Here is a 23,043-nt window from a genome sequence, read left to right as displayed (position 1 = left end):
TATTTGTGTATTTGTTTTTAATGTTTTTAATTGTTGTAAACTGCCCAGAGAGCTTCGGCTATGGGGCGGTATACAAATGTAATAAATAAATAATAATAATAATAATAATAGTCCAACAGTGGTCTTATCTTCATAACCATACCTATGTCAAATGTCAGTTTGCCCAAATTGCCTCTTTAAAGCCCCCATATTTTTTTTTAAAAACCAGATAATTCAAATCTAGCTTCTTAGGTAGGCATATATGTGCTAGACAGCAACAGCATCTATCTGGGGAAAGCACCAAGCTAGACTGAACACATCATCTTTTTTTATATGAAGTTGCAAGAGGCTGATCTCTGTCTAAGAAACAAATCAACAACCGGGCATTCCTGACAATGCCAGAATTAAAATTACACAAGAACACAATAAATTGGCCTCAACAAAGCTATGCAATTAAACAAAGAAAGCCATAAACCCATTCTACACTTTGGAAGTAATGACTACCAATCACTACTTTATATGCTTTCTACACAGTACAGAAACAAAAAGTTTTGCCTACCTGCAATAGGCGGACCAACCGTCATTGGAATAGACATGAAGCCCAAAAGGAATCCAATTGCCTGAGAAACATGCTGTGCACCAACTAACTCAAAGGCAATTGGTGCCATAATGCTAATGAAGCACCCATCAAAAAGACCCATGAAGAGGCAGACGGCAATGAGACCTCCAAAGGAGTAGCATAATGGAATCATCATAGACATCAGGCCAATGAAGAGAAATGAAATCACCTACACATTGGTAAAGGAAAGTGTAAGGGTAAAATCAGAACAGAGCCTGAATTCAGGGTATTAAATACAATATTTATTTCTATTTTTGTAAAGCAAATGCACAGTTGTTTATTGCAAATACTGGTTTTGCAAATATTTTATTGCAAAGACTTGTTTATTACAAGGGATCCAAATCCTTTTCTTAAAGGGAGCACTTCCATTTATTTTTAATTCATTTTCACTTTCATTTTAATTTGGAATGTTATTTTAAAGCAGTTTCAGTTAATTGTATTTTATATATAATTCTTTACATTTAAATATTCAAAAATATTTTAAATAAATTTCTTAAACTAATGGCAAGGATACAGCATTTTCATACCATTCAGATAGCTGTATTTGCATGACATGGGCATTTACGGAACATTTTCTGAGACTCCTCCACAACATTCACACCACTTTTAAAGGTTTAATTTTGGTATGCTGTAAATACTTTTATCCTGTTCCAGACTACCACTTGTGTGACATTTTTCATGTAGTTCTTTACAAATAAGCAAGAAAAACTAGCAATCAGCAACAAGAAAATGCCTTTCCTCTGCAGCAGTGTTACCTTTGAGGTGAGAGGAGAATCACTGTCAGTGATGTGTATTAAAACAGATGTTTCTCCTTATAAAATAGGGTTAATTTAAAAAACTGAGACACAGCATAATAGCCCTCTATCAAGACAATGCTCTCCATAGCACAATTCACTCTGCTGGGGACTAGGCATAATACATATTTACTGTAACATAGAAGGTTTTGTTTTTGTGTTTATTTTTATTTGTTGTTTTGCTAAACTCACACTAGCCAGAACAAGTTTAACATTCAGTCCATTATACCAAGCTTGCAAGTGATATGTCAGACAAAGTAATGCTTCAGATGTGATTTTTAAACCACAAACAGCTTATTGGCCTGTTTAACATGTCTAACAATACATTTTTATAAATATGTGCTTAAAAGACCAGAGTCAAAATCCTACGTTGTACTAAGATTGGGATACTGAGTTTCAATACTTCTATTAGGCATAGAGTCAATCTCTGTTGAGCTAATCTCTCTGTGTTCAGACTTCTCATTTCCTAACATTGAAACTTCAAAGGAGAATCCACTTAGCTACCCTTCCTGATATCTGCAAACGCCTGTGCATCACCCATATACATCCCTTCTTAATCACACAGGTAAGGAAATATTTACTCAGACTGCGATAAACAAAACAAAAGGATTTTCTTGGATACCATCTCTAGCAAGTACCCTGCTGAGTCTTGAACATAAAGATACTCTTCTTTGCATTTTGATTAAAGTTCTCTGTGGGAGCTAAACTTCAAGAGAAACTATTGTTTCATCCTGTTAGTCTCCCCCTCATCCAACAGGCTTCCTGTCTGATAAGATTTTTCACAAAGGCAGACCTCAGCATGCCCATAATTGTGCTGAACACTAAAGTCAGGATCATTCAGACCATGGTATCCCTGATCTCTATGTATGGATGTGAAAGTTGGACAGTGAAAAAGGCGGAGAAGAGAAAAATCAACTCATTTGAAATGTGGTGTTGGAGGAGAGCTTTGCACATCCCATGGACTGCGAAAAAGACCAATCATTGGGTGTTAGAACAAATTAAACCAGAACTATGACTAGAAGCTAAAATGATGAAACTGAGGTTATCATACTTTGGACACATCATGAGAAGACACAATTCACTAGAAAAGACAATAATGCTGGGAAAACAGAAGGGAGTAGAAAAAGAGGAAGATCAAACAAGAGATGGATTGATTCCATAAAGGAAGCCACAGACCTGAACTTACAAGATCTGAACAGGGTGGTTCATGACAGATGCTCTTGGAGGTTACTAATTCATAGGGTTGCCATAAGTCGTAATCGACTTGAAGGCACATAACAACAACAATAATGCTAGGGAAACTCTTAACTGTCAGGTTTGCAAGCAGGTAGCAGTATAGTTCATCACCAATATAATTCAAGTTCCTTGAAGAACCACAGCCATGAAAAAAAACTTTTGCTTTTTATACTGTGAGGCACAATACATTTCTACAATCTGATTAATATTACCCACAATATAAGCATTTAGCAAGGAAGTTATTATTGCTTCACTTCATTACTCTTGCCAGTCTATCAATGAAGATTTTTGAAACCACTGTTGCCATGCAGAGAAAGTTTTGAGAGTAAACTCAACACTGGAAGGTTTCATTTGTAAAACTCCTGCCAAATCAAATGTTTCATGGTTTCACTACAACACAAGTACAGCAAGAAGAATTTCTACAATATTTATAATCCATATATTCTCCCCATACTATTGTTATGACTCATAAGCTATTGGCAGGATGCATTTTTTAAAAAAACAAAACAATATGTTTTCCACTAATTTTAAACTTTTAGACATATGCATATTCCGGAGAATATAGTACTCTTCTCTCACTTGACATTCTAGTGCCAAGATTCCCACATTTTTGCTAAGCTTCATTTCAGGGGTATCAGCTTTCAATGAAACTATCCATATAATATATACATATTCAAAGTCATTTAATATGGTATAGTTACTTACTAAACATCATGCTTTCATAAACAATCATAATAATCCAAGACTAGATACTCAGACTGGTGAGCATCTGAACCAGTCCCAGGACAATCAATTTCCAGGCATAGTAAAAGGTTTCCCTTTAAAAAAATAGTAATGTTGTTTGTAATCGCTAAAAATATATGGGACAAGATACCCTCTCTTATGATCATTACAACAGGCCATAATGATGTGGAGTTCAAGGACAAGTTGTGTATGTACAACCTCTAGTATAGCTGTTGCAAGGCCACAGTTCCAGTGCCTGGAGATATGGGTAAGATAGACTCCCCAAGTGACTTTGCCCCCTGGGTGCCCCGTAATGGTCTTAGAGGGTGGGATCCAGCTCCTATGATGGGTGCAGTCCATGAGCAAATTCCAGCAGTGAGAGGCACCCGGCATCCTATGAAGGCAAGAGACACAAGGAGGCTTACCAGCCTGTTTGGACCCATAACTTGCACTGAAGATGGTGAGGGAGAGCAGAGAGGAATATTATCTTCCTCTTTCAACAAGCCTTTTAACTGAGACCTTATCCCAGTTTTTGTCTGTGTTGGAATTGCTTTTTAATATGCTTTTAAACCTTTTTTAAAAATGTTTTTAACCTTTTTTAAAAAAAGATATCTTGAAAGCTTTAAAAATATTTTTAAAGATGTTTTGTTTTAATGTATTTTAAAGTCTGTTTTTATGATGTTTTAAAGTGTCTTTAGTGCTTTTGTGTGCCGCCCTGAGCTCCTGCTGGGAGGAAGGGCGGGATATAAATCAAATAATAAAAATAAAAAAAAACAGTCGTTTGAGCATCTCTAGTAAGGTACTGTAGTGCACCCTTCCCGGACCTGCTGCTCACATTAGTCCCAGCCAAGATGGCCAATGGTCATGATGGGAGTTGTAGTTAACATCTGGAGAGCAACATTGTGGGGAAGGCTAGTGTAGTAGGTTATAGCCATGGAAATATTCAGCATTTTTTTCCTGAGCACTTCCAGTGTCTTGAAGATAAGGCCTATGAGGTATGAGCACCATGACTCCTTGCTGCTGCTGTGCTTGGCTAAAATTGCTGCTCCTCCTTTGGTTGCTTCCTGTCACATAAAAAAGTGCTCTAACCATTATGTATTATCTTTAAGCACCAGGCAAGACCCTTTTTTTCCCACCTTTGCAACATGTTTTAGTTTTGCTCTAGTTTTATTGTCTGCTTTTATTGTACTATATTCTTGAGTAATAATTACTGTATTATATTGCTGTGTTTTAATGTCATTGTGAACTGGCTTAGACATTAGATAAAGGAAAGTATATAAATAAAATGAATGTGTCCTGTATTACAAATAAAAGCATGTGTAATAACACACATTGTCAAATTTGCTTTCAGTTTAAAGAAATTGCCATGTATAGATGATGATGATGAACACATCATCATTCTCTAGCATAATATGCAGGCCAGTGATGGAGAGGCAGAGTCCATGAATGGGCCACAACAGTGGCCTTAAGCTTCTTGTAATATATTATTTTATGTTAATTATGTATAAATCACTTAATATACAATACCTAAGTGGTGAACAAGAGTATATAAAATACATAATAAAAAATCATAAAAAAAATTACAAAGTAAATAGATCCTTCATTGTAGATTGTATCAGCTGCAAACTAAAAACAACAATTACAATTCTTAACGTTATCAGGGTTGTTATGCAGTTTGTGTACCTGTAGATAAACCTTTTTTGCACCAGGAATATAATCTGCAATTCTGCCAAAGATCAACCGGCCAGCTCCTGAAGTAATGCCAAGACAAAGCAGAAGTGTCTCATCTGGAACATCATTACCAATACGCTCTTTTACATGGTTCAACTGTTCAGAAAAAGGAAAAAGATGGCATGAATTTAACAAGAAATACTACCTTTCATAATCATAAAAGGGTTTTTTTCTTTGTGCTGCTCTCAACAATATTTTAAATTTTTCCAAAAAAGTCAATTTGTTACTTCTTGAAAGCGATTAACACAACAAAAACAAAATTCATAACTAAAACCTCAAATACAGAGAACTGGGAGTAGAGGAAGTTATGGTCTGCTGTTACATTTGCCCTCTATCAATCCACAACTAAGTACTATTAGATCTACTCTGACAGCATCATCTGTAAACTGAGAAGGTATTATTAGAATCAATCCAGATCTTACTTCTTCCTCATCTGCCAGTTAATAAGGGATAAGTACTGTCAGAGCTGACAGTTGGCAGTGTGATATACGAGGGTGCACATGCAGGGAGCTGGAAGCAGTGTTCTCCCCTCAGCATCCTTTGGTTCATTGTGGTAGGAAAGATCTTGTTCACTCAGAAAGCACAACAGTTGATTTAATATTATTGTTGTTGTTAGATTTCTTACCCAATCATAAGGAACCAGGGTGGGTTACAACAATATAAAAATCAGTAGTCATACTCAATCAGAAGTCATACTCAAGAGCTGATCCACAGCATTCAGTGGACTTTAGTCATGACTAACTTGTCCATTGGTTTCAAAGGGTCTACTCTGAGTATGATTTAATTGGATCCCACCCAAAAACAAAGAAAACTAGAAGTACTATAAATGTGTACGAAGATGGGGAAAAAAATCTAAAATTTTCAAGAATAAAACTAAAAGGCGGGAGAAGCAGCCATATACAATTATTTTACAAAATGAGAAATGTAAGTTAAGACCAGCTGTTGAAGGAAACAAGGTTAAAGATGTAAGGCTAAAACGGTTATAGAACTACAGAAGATTTCAGGTCAGTTACAATACATTTAAATCCAACAGAACAACCGAACCCAACCAGAATCTCTGCACTGATATACCGTATATTCCGGCGTATAAGACGACTTTTTAACCCTGGAAAATCTTCTCCAAAGTCGGGGGTCGTCTTATACGTCGGGTGTCGTCTTATTAGGGTTGCCATATTGCCTGGATAGCCGGGTTTTACCCGGATTCTAAGCATGCCACCCGGCGCCCGGCTAGCCCCTTAGGTGGCCCGGATTCTCAGCTTTCATTTAAAAAAAAATTAAGTTTCTAGGTGGTGCGGTTCTCGAGATATATATAAAAACGTCAGGCATCCCCCCCCCGGTTAAATCTTTTTTTAAACTACTGTGTAGCACTTCGTAGCTTTAACCCCGCCCGTTCAGGATTTCAGCCAATCAGTGAAGTGTTTGTTTGGTGGCAGTGTCTGCAAAACTTCATTGTGAGGCCAGAAAATGGTGGTTTCCCCTCCTGTTTATCTGAAAATCTCATAAATTGGGTAGGTATATACATTTCAGTTTTTCCCCGTTGTGTGTAGGAGTCAGATCCTGGGCAGTGTTTTGAAAACCTTTCCAATAGTTGCTTTTGGGGGTAAAAACAGTGCTAATCCTATATGTCCAGAGTAAATCCTATTGAATTCAGTAGGAATTACTTTTGAGTAGACATAATTATGAATGTGCTGAAAATCAATGGGACTTTGGAGTGAATGTAAAAAAGAATTGTGTTTGTGTTCTCTTTCTGCCACCCCCCCAGTCCTATTTTAAAGCAAGTAGGCAGGGCTTACTTAGGTATTGCAGTTTTTATTCTGTAGGAAACTAATACTGATTTTTAAAAAACTAATACTGATTTTTCTGCAATGACCAATTGGTTTGACAATAAACTATTATATGGGCTGTATGTATTTATACATCTGCTGTGTGTACGTGTGTGTATGGAGTCTTTCCAACACCCCTGTGAGGTACGGTTGGAAACCAAGGCAGCTCACAACAAGAAATAAAGCCATTTAAAATCCAATAACCATAAAAACAAGTATAAACAGTTGCAAAACAGTGTAAAGTGGCATGATTCGGAATTTTGGGTTGTGTGAATGAAGTTGCTTATCACTTGAGGTTGCATTTCTGTCCCTGTTTGAGTAAGCCCCATTGAATACGCTGGGACTTGCTTCTGAATAAATAAATTTAGGATTGCACTATAAATATCTTTACAGTTTGTGTAAATAATAAATATATTTGATAGTTATGCTTATATAAATATTTCTTCATTTATCATATTTTTGGTTTTTGGTTAGGAATCCTGACTGGTTGTGAGATGCTTAGTTTTTTGCCTTATAGGAATCTTCTGGTGGTTGGTATGGTATTACATTTAGGAAAGTGTTACTGCCTTCTGTGTTTTTTTTTCCTATTTGCATTTCACTTATCTTTAACCTCACTCCATTACAGCCATAGAAGCAACAGCAGCATATGCAAGATAATTAACTCCCATTAGTGATAAGAACAAGAATTTATAATTATTATTTCAATTAAAACAAGAGGCTTATCAATACTTTGAAGAGGACCAGATATTTATTTTCTTTCTGAGCCCAGGACTGGGTCTTTCATGATGCCCGGTGTGTGTGTGGGGGGGGGGGAGCAGGAGAGTAGTCGATAAGACAGACATCCTGGCATTGATAATCGAATTAGCAAGGTATGTGTGGGGTTGTTGTACACTTCCAGGCTCAGTTTCATTTTGAGTATGGAGGTGGAACCTGTGTAGATGTGGTTATCAAAGGGAGAAGAAATTTTGAGTTAAGCAAAGCTCTGCTTTTATAAAACCTAAGAAACATACAGTACTTTGAATGTCTGAGTGCCTGCACCAGTGGAATACTGGAGGAACTTGTAAAACTTGCTGCAACAGTATTTAGAACTGAGCATGTGGTGTGAAAGACTCCTTTTCCTGACATTTTGGCTTGTTTTTCTCTGATTGTGTATTTTTATTGTTTTTACTATATTTGTAAGCTGTGCTGAGCTCTGTTTTTAACAGCAAAAGGGCAGGATATAAATTCTCTTAATCAATCAATAAATACTCCATAGTGTTGGAAACTAGAGTCTAGGCATTTAATGTTGCTTTTAAAAAAAAGATTTCTCACATCTTTCCCCAGTTTTTGGTGGTAATTCCTAGGCACAAAAACAAAACAACTGGACAATCCAAATATTAATATTTATAAGTTTATAAGTGACAGTTTTCCTGCTAAGTACCTGCATGTCATAAGCAGGGGTAGTCTTATACGGCGAGTATATCCCAAACTCTGTATTTTAACTGGAAAAGTTGGGGGTCGTCTTATACGCCGAGTCGTCTTAGTTTTAAAAGTAAAAATATAATTTCTCCAGACAGTTGTAAAAGAACCCAAGAATTGATGTAAAAGCCTGAACTTTTTGATTATACTAGATTTGTGAAGTATAGGGTACACTTTATTTTATAATGGGATTAAATGAAAGCCAGTGTTTTGTGGGGACGGGGTGGTTGACAAGGTAAACTGCCTTTATTAGAAAGTTAAAGTTCCAGAGAGTTAGTGTCTTCCTTTGCCACCATTATTTATGAAAGAAACTATCTGGTGCAAGCTACAGAATATATAGTTGCAGTTTAAGTATAGCCAAAGTAAGTATACCAAGTATCTTGTGTAAAATCTGAAAGGCACAGTACTGAGAAGGAAAGGAAGCCTTGGGTTATCTTCACATGTGCTGCTCCTTTCACCCTTTTGCATACTGATAATAAACCTCTGTACTTGGAAGTATGCCTAATTTATTTTAGTAAAAGTTTTTTCAGAGTAAGTGTGCCCAGGAATGCGCCATTAAAATAGAGTTTGAGAATTTGTGGCTTAAGTTACAATCCTGTGTCTAGATCTCTGTTTGCCAGTTAAAGTCTCTGGGGGACCTTGGGCTAGTAGTCATTCATTGCCTCTTCTTACAAAATGAAAGGATAAATAAGAGGGAGAGCCCAGAGCTTGGAAGTAACTAGTTACAAGTAACGAATTACTTGTAATTCATTACTTTTTTGAGTAACGAGTGGGTAATTCCTTTACATCTTGATTGTAATAGAACTAGGAGTAATTTTACTACTTTTGTGGAGTAATTGTAACGTTTCCAGAATTACTTTTGGGCATTACTTGGGGGGGGAGCAGGGGAAGTCTTCTGCTCCTCTGATCTGTGGATGAAAACCATGTGCCTCAAACTGGGCTTCTGTGCAGCATCGCTCTTTCCTCATGCTCTGTGGATGGGTAGCAGGCAACGAGGGAGGAGGCGGAGAGTGAGATGGGGTGGAGTGGAGAAAACAATTATTTAAAAAAATGGATAGTGGTGGTGAAGAATGGAGTGGAGAAGAAAACGATCCAGAGGTCAAGAACATGGATAGAGGAAGAGATGAGGCAGCAGCAGAATGGAGATAAAGAACTGTGGAGGTGAAAGATGACAACGTGTGTGTGTGTGTGTGTGTGTACTGTGTTTGCACTTGGCACACAAAGTCGCCTCCACTGTGTATGTGTGTGAATACTGTGTTTGCACTTGGCACACAAAGTGGCCTCCACCACCCTCTCTGGCTACTGTGCTGCATTTGCAGTATTTTAACTTTTTTGCATCTCAGGGGAAAATGTTTGCTTGAGTGAGTGTCCCTTAGTTGGTGGCAGGACAGGGCCTGGGAGGTGGTTAAGTGAGAGAGATTATGCTGGCTGGCTGAGTGGGGGGGTTGCACTTGGTTTGGCATGCAAAGATCTGAGTAGTGGCCTCAGCCTCCCTCCCCACCACCCTTACCAGCGGAGACACCACCATTGCTATCTTATGAATAAAAATAATTATTCTACTACCTCTGTATGTGTTTGTTTATTTTTAATGTTGTTTTAGGCTACTTAGATGTGCAGCAGCCAAGGCTAGCACCTTGTAGGCGTTTTTTTTAAGTAACTGAAATGTAACTGTAGTGATTACTTTGGAGGAAAAGTAAAGTAATCGGTTACTTTCAGAGCATTTGTAATTGTAACAGTAATTACTACTTTTTTTTGGGCCATGTAACTGTAACTGTAATTTATTACTTTTAAAAAGTAATCTTCCAAGCTCTGGGAGAGCCATACATGTTACCCTCAGGTCCATGGAAGAGAGATGAAACAAATTGGGTGTGGTGAACCTTTGGCCTTCCAGATGTTTCTGAACTACAACTCCCATCAGCCCCAACAAGCATGGTTAATAGCTAGGGATGGTGGGAGTTATAGCAAATTTGGAGCGCCAAAGACTCCCACACCTGTAATAAATAAATGAAGCTGACTGGGATTCTCAAGTAAAAATGACAGTTGGTTACCTAATGACAGTCTGGATCATGTGAAAGAGAAAAGTTAAGGCTACCTGATCCTGAAATATGCTTCTAAATTCCAAAAGGAAGCAACTGGCCAATGAACAAGACTTCGCTTTGCTCATGGCATTCACCTTGTACCAAAGAGACCACACAGCCAATGGAAGAAAATAAGGTCACAGTATTATTATTATTCTGACCAATTTAAGACTACACACAAAAAGGAAAGTGGCAGAAGTCAGGGACATGGTTGTTCATATCCCATTAACAACTTGACCCAAACTTTGAGAATTATGGTTTGGTATATGCAATGGTTTTTGACAATACTTCTAAAGTCAGTGATATACTACCAGTGTTAACTTCTGTCAGCAATGTGCACACAGAAAAACACTAAAGATATAAATTTTAATGCATTGTAATGTTATAATGCAAAGGAATCATTTTATAAGGTAACAGCAGTATTTATACAACTTAAATGGCACTGATTTTATTCTACAACTGCTGTTAACTAGAGTGTGCCAATCTCTTACTTCTAGTCACCACTGGTGGTAATCTGCACCAGTTATAATTCCACCTACTTACTCTTCTAGAAGTATATTTTCAGTCACTGAGAGAAAATTAACACAATTAGTACTGTTCCTTTATCAACAGTGGTAGAGGAGACGAGAGGTTTGTGCCAAAAAAGCTACTGAGAAATAAGATTATATAGGAGTCAAGAGCATGCCTAATTCCTGCAGGAAAATTGGAAAGCTTGTTAGAAACACATAGGACGCAGGACCATAGCTCAATAGCAGAGTATATGTATTGCATACTTACAGTCCCAGGTTTGGTTTGGTGAAATTCCTGTCTAAAACTCTGGTAAGTCACAGCTAGGCAGTATACACCAGAGAAAGAGACCCTATGGCCCTCTCAGTACTGTTGGACTCAACTCCCATCAGCCCCAGCCAGCATGGCTAATGGACAGAGATAATGGGAGCTGAAATCCAACATCTGAAGGGCCACAGATTCCTTATCCCTGGTGTAAACAATACTGAGCTAGATGGACTGACTCCATATAAGGCAGTTTCTTATGTTCTTTATGATGTTGTTTAATGAGAAAATAAGGTGAAATATATATATCTCAAAATACTAAATACAAAGTATATGTTGAATTGCCCATTTTTGTTCCAGATCAAACATAACTACTTTTGAATGTTGAACCCAAAGTACTAAAGTAGATTCATTCAACAAATATATGCTCTTCTTAACCCTACTTGTACTTATAATTCCTGTGGAGTTCAAGAGTATATTCACTAATAGGCAAACAGCCTTGAGGTTTAAGGACGTACCTATAGCCAACAGATACTTCTATCAAACTTTAAAAAGCAGGGAAATTGGGCAGCTATAGTGAATGCACCAGGGGAGCAGGAGACCTGAACTCCTCTCTGAGATATTGGACTGCCCTACAAATTTGACAAAATGCAAACACAATTTGGGTTGGTCTTTCACAGTCCAACCACTTCCTGTGTAGCTTGGAAGAATTTGGTAACATGTGCCTCTGAGCATATGGTGAGTGGTGGCAACACCTGCCATCTCCAAAGATGGAGAATTACATTTTTGTATGTTTGTTTGTGTTGTTATTTTGCTTCTTTCCTGTGTTACTACTGTTTCTACAGATAGCCTATCCTAGAAAATTATATTTCTCTCATTATTCATCCTAGAAATCTGTGTCAAATTTATTTTTATTAATTTCAAAGCTTTTTTATTGGTCAATGTCATATGATCGTGAAGACAGCCTTTTGTGTTTCAAACTAGAGGTTATGCTCTATTTCTATGCTGGGTGCATTAACAGTTGTGAAACTGCAGTATGATGTCAAATCAGACTGATTACAAAATTTTGCTACTTAAGCAATGCCTCTAGCTGTTGGAAAAAACAAACTTGGCCTGCCCAAGATGCATGTTTTCAGCCAGCTATGCTTAAATTACTCCACTTAAGGAAAGATGGGCATGCTCAATTAAAAACCTAGAGCACACCTAGAATTTTGCTAGAATATATGTCACCTCCTACTGTTTTATCTGGTGCAAACTGAGACACTCCTCATGTTCATTGGAAACTATTCTGCAGAATAGTCAGTGCCATTATTCCACAATTGTTTTTGGAGCTTTTTTTAGTGTTGCAAAGTGTTGCTGTAGTGCACGTATTCACAGAAACAGAAGCAAAAGAGGATGATTTACTATAGGAAACTTCACTAAAATTGCAAAGTAAATCAATTAAAGTGACTGACTGTTATCAACTGTTTTAATATTGTTACTTCCTCCTTGCTAAAACAAGATCAGCACAGCACATGTCTTGTTTCTGTTATTTGGGCTGACTGCAGATGTTGGCATCACTCACCATATGCTCAGTGGCACGTTACCAAATTCTTCCAAACTACTCAGGAAGTGGACTGGACTGTGAAAGACCAACCCAAATTGTGTTTGCATTTTGACCAATGTGTAGGGCAGTACAATATCTCAGAGAGGAGGTCAGGTCTCCTGCTCCCCTGGTGCATTCACTACAGCTGCCCAATTTCCTTGCTTTTTAAAGTTTGATAGAATAGCTGTGGGCTATAGGTATGTTCTTAAACCGCAAGGTTTTTTGCCTATTAGTGAATTTCTCTGCTTTTTAATCCAGGAGGTAAGAAATGGGATCCTCTGCAAGTTTGCTGAGAATGGATTGATCATTTGCATGCTTAATGAGCTCAGTGGGATTTACTCTCCTGCAGTCATGCTTAGGATAGGTGAAACTGACCATGGGGAGGGAGGCCTGGAGTGAGCAGAGGAGGAGGAAGAAGGGAGGAGGAAGAGAGAGGAGACGGCAGGAGGGGAAAGGCAGGTCTGACCATTTTTGCATGCTTGTTGAGTTCAGTGCGATTTACTCCAGTGCAATCATGGCTAGGATAGGTAAAATTGACCATGGAGGAGGGGGGAGGGGGAGGGGAGAGTAGAGGGAAAGAAGAAGGGGGAGAAGGGAGCAGGGGGGAGGGAAGCAGAGGGAAGAGGAAGGGGAGGGGGAAGGAGGGAATTGGGAGAGGGAGTGATAAAGGAAAAGAGAAGGGGCAAAAGGGAGGTGATGGGAGGGAGGGGGGAAGGGAATGTTTGATCATTTGCATGTTTAGTGAGTTCAGTGGGATTTACTCCCATGCAATCATGCTTGAAAATGAAACTGACTGCCTTCAAATCAATTCTGACTTATGGTGACCCTCTGAACAGGGTTTCATGGTAAGCGGTATTCAGAAGTGGTTTACCATTGCCTTCCTCTGAAGCTGAAAGGCAGTGACTCACCCAAGGTCACCCAGTGAGCTTCATGGCTGTGTGGGGATTTGAACCCTAGTCTCCCAGGTCATAGTCCTAGAATAGGTAAAACTGACCATGGGGGAGGAGGAGGGGCAGGGGGAGTTGAAGAATAGGGGGAAGGAGGGGATTGGAAGGGGATGGGGAGGGGAAGGGAGGGGTGAAGGAAAGGGGAAGGGATAGGAGGGGGAGGAGGGGAGGGCAGGTTTCATCATTTGCATGCTTTTTGAGTTCAGTGGGATTTACTCCTGTGCAATCATGCTTTGGATAGGTGAAACTGACCTGGGGGAGGGGCAGGGAGGGGAGGGGGCAGGGAGAGGAGGAGGGAAGGGAGGGGAGGAGATTGGATGGGTGGGCACTGGGCAGATGTGAAGCCCCTTTCCTTTCCAAAAAGAAAACACTGCAAACTATCATTTTTTTCCAGGGTTTTCCTCACCTTATTCTACAGCAGGCACATGTAGCCTCCCACTCAAATTTAAACCAAAGCTGTCCCTGGTCACATCCACACCAGACCTTTATTTCACTTTAGACAGTCATGGCTTCTCCCAAAGAATCCTGGGAAGTGTAGTAGTGAAGGGTTCTGAGAGTTGCTAGGAGATGCCCTGTTCCCCTCACAGAGCTTCAGATCAGAGCGGCTGACTGTTCCTGGCCACTGGAGCTCTGGCCAGTGGAGCTCTGTCAGGGGAATAGGAGTCTCCTAACACAAACTACACGTCCCAGGATTCTTTGGGGGAAGCCATGACTGTCTCTAGTGAAATAAAGGTCTGGTGTGGGTGTGGCCCCTATTAGGCAAGCAAAGCAGCCATGAGTCTGGCTTTTAGAACACTGACAGTTGGTTCTTACTGAGCATGCCCAGCCTTATCACTGCGTTCAATGCTAAATTTCTTAAATTAATTAAAAATCAACCAGGCATTTTTTTTAACTTTTAAACTACAGAAGATGAAGGCCAGATTATGGGGCAAGGTCAGTAATAGGATTACAAGTACCCTGTGAATGTGGCTAATTTTTAATTAATTTCAACAGATTATGAGAACTCTGACAGAAAGAAGTCCAGAAGGGCTGTTTTTTCTCTCTCTCTTTTTACACTTTGAACTCTTGATTCTTTCTGACTGTTTTGTGTATCACCATGAAAATTTAGAGGGTTGTTAAAGCAAGTGTTTCTGAGTTCAGGACTGTTTTGAAATGAGCTTATGGGAAGCATCAGAATGGCATGCGGGGTATTTTCAATTTAACATTGTGGAATACAAAAAATCCATGCTGACTATAGTATACAGCCACTCTCGTGGCTGTATAAATACAATTGTGTGCTAATAAACCACAAATCAACTCCTATGATTATAAGTGCTATGTTTAATTAAACATGTTGCATTAGTAGGATCCAAGATACTAGAAGTATTCTTACTAGTTTGACTTCAGACCTAGATTGGGGTTGAAACAGCCTTGGTCACCCTGATGGATGACTTATGACAGGGAATGGATAAGGGAGGGTGACCTTGCTGATGTTCCCTGACCCCTCAGCAGCTTCCAATATCATCAGCCATGGTATCCTTCTGGACTGGCAATTAGGGTTGGGCTTAGGAGGTACAATATTACGGTGGCTCCAGTTGTTTCTGACTGAAGAATTGGTTTCAGAAGGTGATGACAGGAGACTTCTGTTCTCTTAAACTATGGGATTCCTCAAAGTTCTTTCTGTCTCACATGCTGTTTAACTTCTACATGAAAAAGCTGGGAGAAGTCATCTGGAGGTTTGGACTGGTGTCATTAATATGTGACACACAGCTCTTTCTTTTCCATCTACTTATCTCTGGCAGGCTGTTGAGCTGTTGAACTAGTGTCTGGAAGCTGTAAAGGTGAACAAGCTAAACATAATCTAGATAAGATGGAGGTGTTACGGGTATGGTTAACAGACTACTGGTCTTGGATAACATTGCATTCCTCCCAAAATACCAGCAGCTTAGGAGCGCTCCTGGACCCAGTACTAACTAAGGAAGTTCAGGTGGCTGCTATGGTTTTGACTCTATCTAAAGAGAATGGACTTAACAATTGTCCATGCACCAGTGACACCCAAACTAGACCTCTGTAACCTCTCTATATGGGGCTACTTTTAAATACTGTTTGGAAACTTCAACTGGTACAAAATGTGGCCATGACTCCTTGCTAGAACCAACTGAGCAGAGGATAACAGTATTGTACTGTGCTGGTTGCCAGTGTGTTTCCAGGCCCAATTTAAAATGCTGGCAATGAGCTTTAAAGCCCTGAACAGTTTGGGACCAGGTTACTTAAAAAGTACTGACTACATCTGTACAAGCCTGACTGTACCTTAAGATGAATTTCTGTTGAGATGCCCACCAGCAAATGAAGTTAATCTGGCAAGCACATGGGTCAGGGCTTTTTGGTTACGGCCACACAACTGTAGAATATTATCCCATGCGATATTAGGTTCCATCCCTGGATATTTTTGCAATCTATTTATCTTGTCTTACAAAAATTAATATTGGTAGGGAATCAGATTGTGTTATCTAGTCTGGTGGCTGTATTATACTGGATTCCTCATTTTAATAATATGAGATTATTTTCTTGAGATGCTTTTAAATGTCATTTACTGTATGTTATTGTTGTAGTTTATGTGAACCACCTTGTGAAGAACTTTATTCTTGAAAGGTGGTACAGAAATGATTAAATATTAATAAAAAAATAAGTTACATCAGAATAATGTTCTCTGTATTTTAAACAACCCCAAAGGGGGGTATCTGTTCATACAATTAACTACTTTACGCTTTTTCCTCCAAGGCCAACCCTAAGAATTTTGGTGTTACCCTCTACAATATATTAAAACAGTATACTTTTGAAATTCTTATTAGTGAGCCTTGTTTGGGGTCTAATACAGCAATTAGTACAAAACATTTGTAGACAAAAAAAGTTTGTGTGCATGTGTGTGAGGTGCCTTGCTTTTTCTTTAAAAAAAACACCGCTCTTCATGCTGCATGAGATTCAGCATCGGTTCCCAAAGTTCTCCAAGTTTCAGAAATAGCTTAATAGGTAGCATACAGTCTGCTTCCATTTGAGTGGAAGAGGATCAAAAACCTAACTGCCTTTGTGATGCTCACTGAACAGTTACAGACATCATGCTTTATGTAGATTCACATTAAAGATTACAGCAGCAAGCTCCTACTTCTCTAAACAGAGAATAAATAATTGGATTATAACATGTGGATAGTAATACAGTGAATGATGAATTGAGGATGGCCATGGGAGATTCAGGCTGCAAATCTATACACACTTAGCTTGGAATAAGTTCTACTGAACTCAGTGGGGCTTACTTCTGAGTATACATGCATAGGATTGTGCTGTAAAAATTCTTATTCATATATACATATTGTATATACTCTAAACACCTGGAACAAAGGAATCAAATTATTTATCATGAGGAATTGTATTTTATGTCAGCCAACGTTTTATATATCTACTGCCTAATTTCATTTAACATTCATGCCTCCTGCTCCTTTTTGTCCCCGACTCCCCCCCTCTAATATTTTATAGCAGTTCCAAGAAAAACGTATCTCCTAACAAAATTAGCACTGATAAGTAGTCAATGGTAATTATGATGAATTCACCAGTTCTGCCTGGTGTAAACATGCAACGCTAATGAGAGCACTGTTCTGTGGAAACATTAGTTTCCTGTCATTTTTCAATGAACATATATAATGTATCACTTTCAGATGGAAGTAAAGGGGCTAGACTAATTAACCATAAGCATTGCCAGGTTAGTATGACCAGTGCCAGGAAGGGATGAGAAATGCAGTATAAAGGGGGGAAATGTCACTAACCTGGGCAGTCAAATTGCAGCAGAAGTTGAGATCTGAAGGAAGATAAATGTAAAGATTAGAAAAGCAAGTATAGCACACAGGAGCCACTGAAGATCTGGTGCCTTAGAAAACATCCAGCTAAAAGCAAGGTGGCACTGGTGGCACTGTAAAACACCAGTACCATATTAAGTTTGGATAGAAAAATGTGTAGAAGGTGGCATGGATGAAGAAGAAACAGAGAGAAAAAGGCAGAGGGGAAAGAGGACAAGAGGAGGATGGTGGGGAAAATATTATGTTTAAGAGTCATGCTTGAGAATATCTAAAAGAATCCTCAAAACAGTGATTCTCATTTGGAATTGCAGTCACCCATAACTTATCTTTAGACATAGGCACAGAAAATAAAATATTGTTGTAAAGCAGCCTGTTGTTATCAAGACCATTATGCAAAAAAGGAGCAGAAAATTGCTTAAATTCAGTAAAAGTAAACTAGTCCTGAACTCATACAACTATGAGTGACTTATATCTAAGATTACAGAGCTTGATTAAACATGCAGTTGCATTCACAGGAATGGAACTTAAGCAACTCATGACTGGATTGTGCCCTAGACACTTGTTTTGAAGAAGGAGGCAATTTAGGACGCACAGTGCTCTACATTTTGGGGAAAAATATTTATACTTCAGTACATTTTCCCATCACAGTTTGATTTATGGAAATAAACAAAGTAATTATTCCTTTATTTATTTATTTTAAGATATTGATAAGAATTATTTAAAGCTGGATCCAAAGGGCTGTTCTGGCAATTGGAATATACACCTGCTTATGGGGGAGGGTATACATGTTGTGCGATTCCTAAGGTCCTCCAAATTTTAAGTTAGGCTTTGGGCAGGAGAGGCAAACACAGAAGGCATAATCCTCAAGCAGGACACAGCTAACAATTCTTAGGATCCATCATCCATTGACTTTTAAATGTCAAATTTGAAGCTCATGTACCAGAAACAGCTGATGCCGCCCACATCACATCCCAGGTAGGATCCATGAATGGTGCTTTCTTGGATTTCACTCCAAGGCAGATAAATCATTTCACATTCTCTTCACAGGAATCTAAAGTCGAACAGCAGAAATTTTGTCTGAATGTTGCGGGGGGGGGGAATCTATAGTTCTATAATGAGGCATTGTTGCGACTCCAGACACTAAAGGTTAAGATGGGACTAGATAAGCATCATTACAGGGCATTAGTCAGAGGTTTTCATACATAAATTGGACTATATAATGCTAGTGATCTTTTCTGGTCGTGATAGTCTTAGCCTTTTCACAGCTGTAGCTGAACAGGCTAACCACTACTGCTCTATATCAGGTTGTTTTACAGCTTCAAATCAACACCAGATGTGCAGAGGCAGGGACAAATACTGAAACAAATAGGCCTCCTTATGTTTATCAAGCACCCTTCCTATCTAAAACTAGATGCAAACCTATAGCAGTCACACAATTTTAGTTCCACTTATTTAGCACCAGGGCTCCCTACGATGGAAGATGTCAATACTTCACAAATGAGCAAGGAGATTCTCTGAAGAAAGCTGTATCAGTCAGCTTAAATGATTTAGCAAGCTTACAAGACATTAAATAGTATTATAGAACTATCAAGTCAAATCCAAAGACAAAATTTGCAAATAAACAAGTGCATTGAAAGTTGTGTGTGTTGCAATGTAAGCAAATATTCAAAATATCACATGAACTGCAGCAAAAACCTAAAGAACTTTTAGTGTGTGTGTGTGTGTCAAGCCTGCAGAACCCCTGTTCATGCATGCTTCCTCCTGCTTACAAGATGGAATCCCCAAAACACTGCAATTTGCTCTAGCTATTGAGAAATTAGTCAGGTCTCCTGCTCTCCATCTTTGTTTTTGTCACTGCTAGTTGCATCCATTTTTTTTCCTTACTAAGATTCCCTTACTAAGATTAATTTTTTTTTATTCACAGCAAACAATAAAGGTGTCCCAGCACACTTTCATTTCCCCACCTTGGACCACCCAGCCAGATATTAGAAAGGAGTAAGACAGACAAAATAGCTGAGTGTGGAAGAAGAAATGGGGGGAGGTAAAGAAAATGGAGTAAGAGAGGTAAAAGGGGAAGTGCAGAAGAACTGAGGTAACACATGGAGTTGCAGTTGTACAGTATCTATATGCTGCCAGTTCTGTTGGGATGCAGACCAAAACACAGATATAAATTCTCCCACTATCTGTCTTCAGTCTGACACACAAAAACTTTATTCCGTAGGCTTCATATGCTTCTCCAAGAAGAAGTCAAGTACCACAGTACTGGAAATCCTAATACTGAGCAGCATCAGGATTCATTCGGCCAATACTCACCAGAAACAAAGGGACAAAAAACATTTTAAAAGCATTTATGCTTGCATTCTTCAAATGCAACAGATTCCAGGAAAATATTTATGCTAGTTGCCACGATTTTACAAAAGTTATTTTCAAATTATATTCAAGTTAATATTTTAAGAAATGGCTGAGGAATTATATATATATATATATATATATATATATATATATATATATATATATATATATATAATTGGCTTTGTCTTATACTCTATGTGCTAAGGACTAGACACATGAAAGCAGATCCATCCTTCCCACACAAATATTGGAGTTATCCTACTAACAGTGTAATCCAAACCCAAGATCTGCTGGGATTCAGCAAATCTTTTGCTCACCTGGCTAAGTTGGGGCTCATCTGGGGCCACTCTGGTATAAGTACCCCCACCGCAAAGCTGGAGAGACATCATTATAAGTCCCTCATCCTTACTCAGTCTGGGCTCAGCAGTGTAACTTAATCCAGTGTAAATCCCCAAAAATGGGTGTGGCAGGGTATGATAGGACAAAGATATACTTGCACTTATGGTAAACCTGTTTCAGCTTGCTCACGTGGCCTTGCAACCCGGTAGAACTTAGCTGCCAAAAAAGGTTGTGTAAGTCAAATTCCTCCTGGACTGAGTTTGGAACAAGGGTAAGTTACACCAGCTTTGTTCCACCAGCCTGCAACTCTAACTCCACTTAATTGGGAATAAGCCCCACTGAATTCAACAGGACTTACTTATGAGTAATAATAAAATAATAATAATAAAATTTTATTTCTAGGCCGCCTATCTGGCCGAATTAACGGCCACTCTAGACATGATTAGGACTGCAGCCTCTTTCACAGTGACCTTGTTCCAAAGTTGACAACCATAGTTCCAAAAATGGAAAACTATGGTTAATTAGAGATGTCCTGGTAAAAGCACAGCTTGCGCAAAGGGGAGAATGAAGGGGCTGCATACACAGGCAAAGTGCCTGTTTATTGCTTGGCATATTAAATCCACATATGATTCTCCAAATATGATACATAGAATCAGCTGCAGCCCTCCCTTATCTCCAGTCCTTTGCTAACAAATATTTGTTCTTGATTAAGGCAAGATGCTAATAAATGTGTGTAAAATGAGGAAGATGCATAGTATTTTAAAAATATTCTTTGCTAAAGAGAAAACTCATATAACTTCAACATGTGGTAGAGCCTAGAGCCAAATATGTAGTACATAAACTACAACAGACTAGCAGAGCTATCCCTCCAGAAATTGTTATATAAAGTTAATTTATCTAAAACATTCACATAAAACCTTGCATAAAATTATTGTTTGGCTGAAAACAAAGAGGCATGACAGAATGTACACATTTATGATGCAGAAGAAATGTAGGAGATTCCACTAGGAAGAGGACAAAGAACTTCTTAGACTGAGTTAAAAGAACCAGGTCTTGCATGCCAAAGGAAAACAGTGAATACTTTTTTAAAAATCATCCATAGATTTGGATTAGTATGTTGATGCTTCCCAACTGCAGTTTATATTTACACAGTCCTGTTTAGGATTATATAGGCTTCAGATGTTTGTTCCTGGAATCCTCTTCACTTGGACTGTGAAGAGGAATGAATGTTATTGATTTATATAGAATATATATATATATACACACATGTAAGAAAAATATATAATATAAAAGAGGGAAATAGGTTTACTTACTAGGTGAACATAAGGTATGAAGTACCCAAATAAGGCAACTGGGATCCCAAAAGCCCATATTAGATAACTCTTAACTTTGAAAATGGAAAAATTAAAAATCCTTTTTGCAGAAAATGTGGATTTGTCCTTTTTCCTTCTTTCTTTTTCACCAGGAATGAGAGGCATATAAGTAAAGCTTGCCAACAACAGAACAAATACAAAAATGCACAGGATCCGCAAAGTGTTGTACAGGCCAACTGAATTTATCAGTACAGTTAAAAGAAAAGGCAGTGTTACAGTAAACAAGCTACTGCCAGCAGTGACAATGCCATTCACCAATCCCAGGCGCTTCTTGAAATAACGCCCCAAAATGACCAGGGATGGTTGATAGGCAAATGAGCAGCCACAGCCAAATAAGATTCCATATGTGAAGTAGAGAGGTCCAAGTGAGCTACAATAAAACAGAAACAAGTCCATTATTATGTTCTGCATATTTATTTTATCTTTATTTATAAAAGCATTTTTACCACATTATGTCTCTAAAAAGGGCTCCAAGTTGATTTAAAATGTAAACTCTCAATGCCTTAAAAACAAGACAGCATTAAAAGCTGAAGTAAAACAATGAACTACAATTATAGCTAGCAAAATTAATATATACTAAAAGCCTGGTGGACTAAAAACATCTTAATTTCTGCCTAAAAGACAACAGAGAGCCTCCTTTGGGTGGGAGTTCCACAACTGGAGCACTAATATTATTATTAGTAGTAGTAGTAGCAGTAGTAGCAGCAGTAGTAGTAGTACAATTTATATCCCGCCCTATCTCCCAGTGGGAGGAAACAAAAACACTAAAAATACTATAAAACATCATAAAAAGAGACATTATATATTACAACAAAACATCTTTAAAAACATATTTTTAAAAAAAGCTTTAGAAACATCTTAAAAAGCAATTCCAAAACAGACGCAGCCTGGGATAAGGTCTCTACTTAAAAGGATTGATGAAAGAGGAAGGTCTTTAGTAGACACCAAAAATATAACAGAGATGGCACCTGTTTTAATATTTTAGGGGAGGGAATTCCAATAGGTAGGTCTGCTTCCTATTTTGTGAGGAACACACCTCCTGATAAGATGGTATCTGCAGAAGGCCCTCACCTGCAGACCATAGTGATCTACTGGGTATATAAAGGGTAAGACGATCTTTCAGGTATCCTGGTCCCAAGCTGTACCAGGCTTTGTACACCAAAACCAGAACCTTGAACTTAGCCGGGTAGCTAATGAGCAGTCAGTGCAATTCTTTCAGCATCGGGGTGACATGTTGGCGATACCCTGCCCCAGTGAGCAGTCATGTTGCCGCATTTTGCACCAGCTGCAGCTTCCGGACTAATCTCAATGGCATTCACCTCCTATATATCTGTAACATAGGAACTGTATTCTAATCCAGGTAATTCTGCCTGTGGTATAAACACCAGTTGCAATAATATTTCAAAAT

The 23,043-nt window shown here is 38.5% G+C and overlaps 1 protein-coding gene across 1 annotated transcript in view; it reads right to left on the bottom strand.

Annotated features, from left to right (window-relative positions):
* Positions 1-23,043, bottom strand: part of SLC16A10 (solute carrier family 16 member 10) — a 72,223-nt gene that overhangs the window by 4,672 nt on the left and 44,508 nt on the right. The window contains exons 3-5 of the mRNA XM_061623629.1: positions 21,576-22,005; positions 5,035-5,178; positions 539-767 (exon numbers count right to left, since the gene is read on the bottom strand). Coding sequence (XP_061479613.1) covers positions 539-767; positions 5,035-5,178; positions 21,576-22,005 — 803 coding nt within the window. The remainder of the gene's footprint in view (positions 1-538; positions 768-5,034; positions 5,179-21,575; positions 22,006-23,043) is intronic.

The sequence above is a fragment of the Rhineura floridana genome, chromosome 4, assembly GCF_030035675.1.
Source record: "Rhineura floridana isolate rRhiFlo1 chromosome 4, rRhiFlo1.hap2, whole genome shotgun sequence".
NCBI lineage: Eukaryota > Metazoa > Chordata > Lepidosauria > Squamata > Rhineuridae > Rhineura > Rhineura floridana.
The sequence above is the reverse complement of the archived record's forward strand: the minus strand, read 5'-3'. Positions and strand labels throughout refer to the sequence as shown.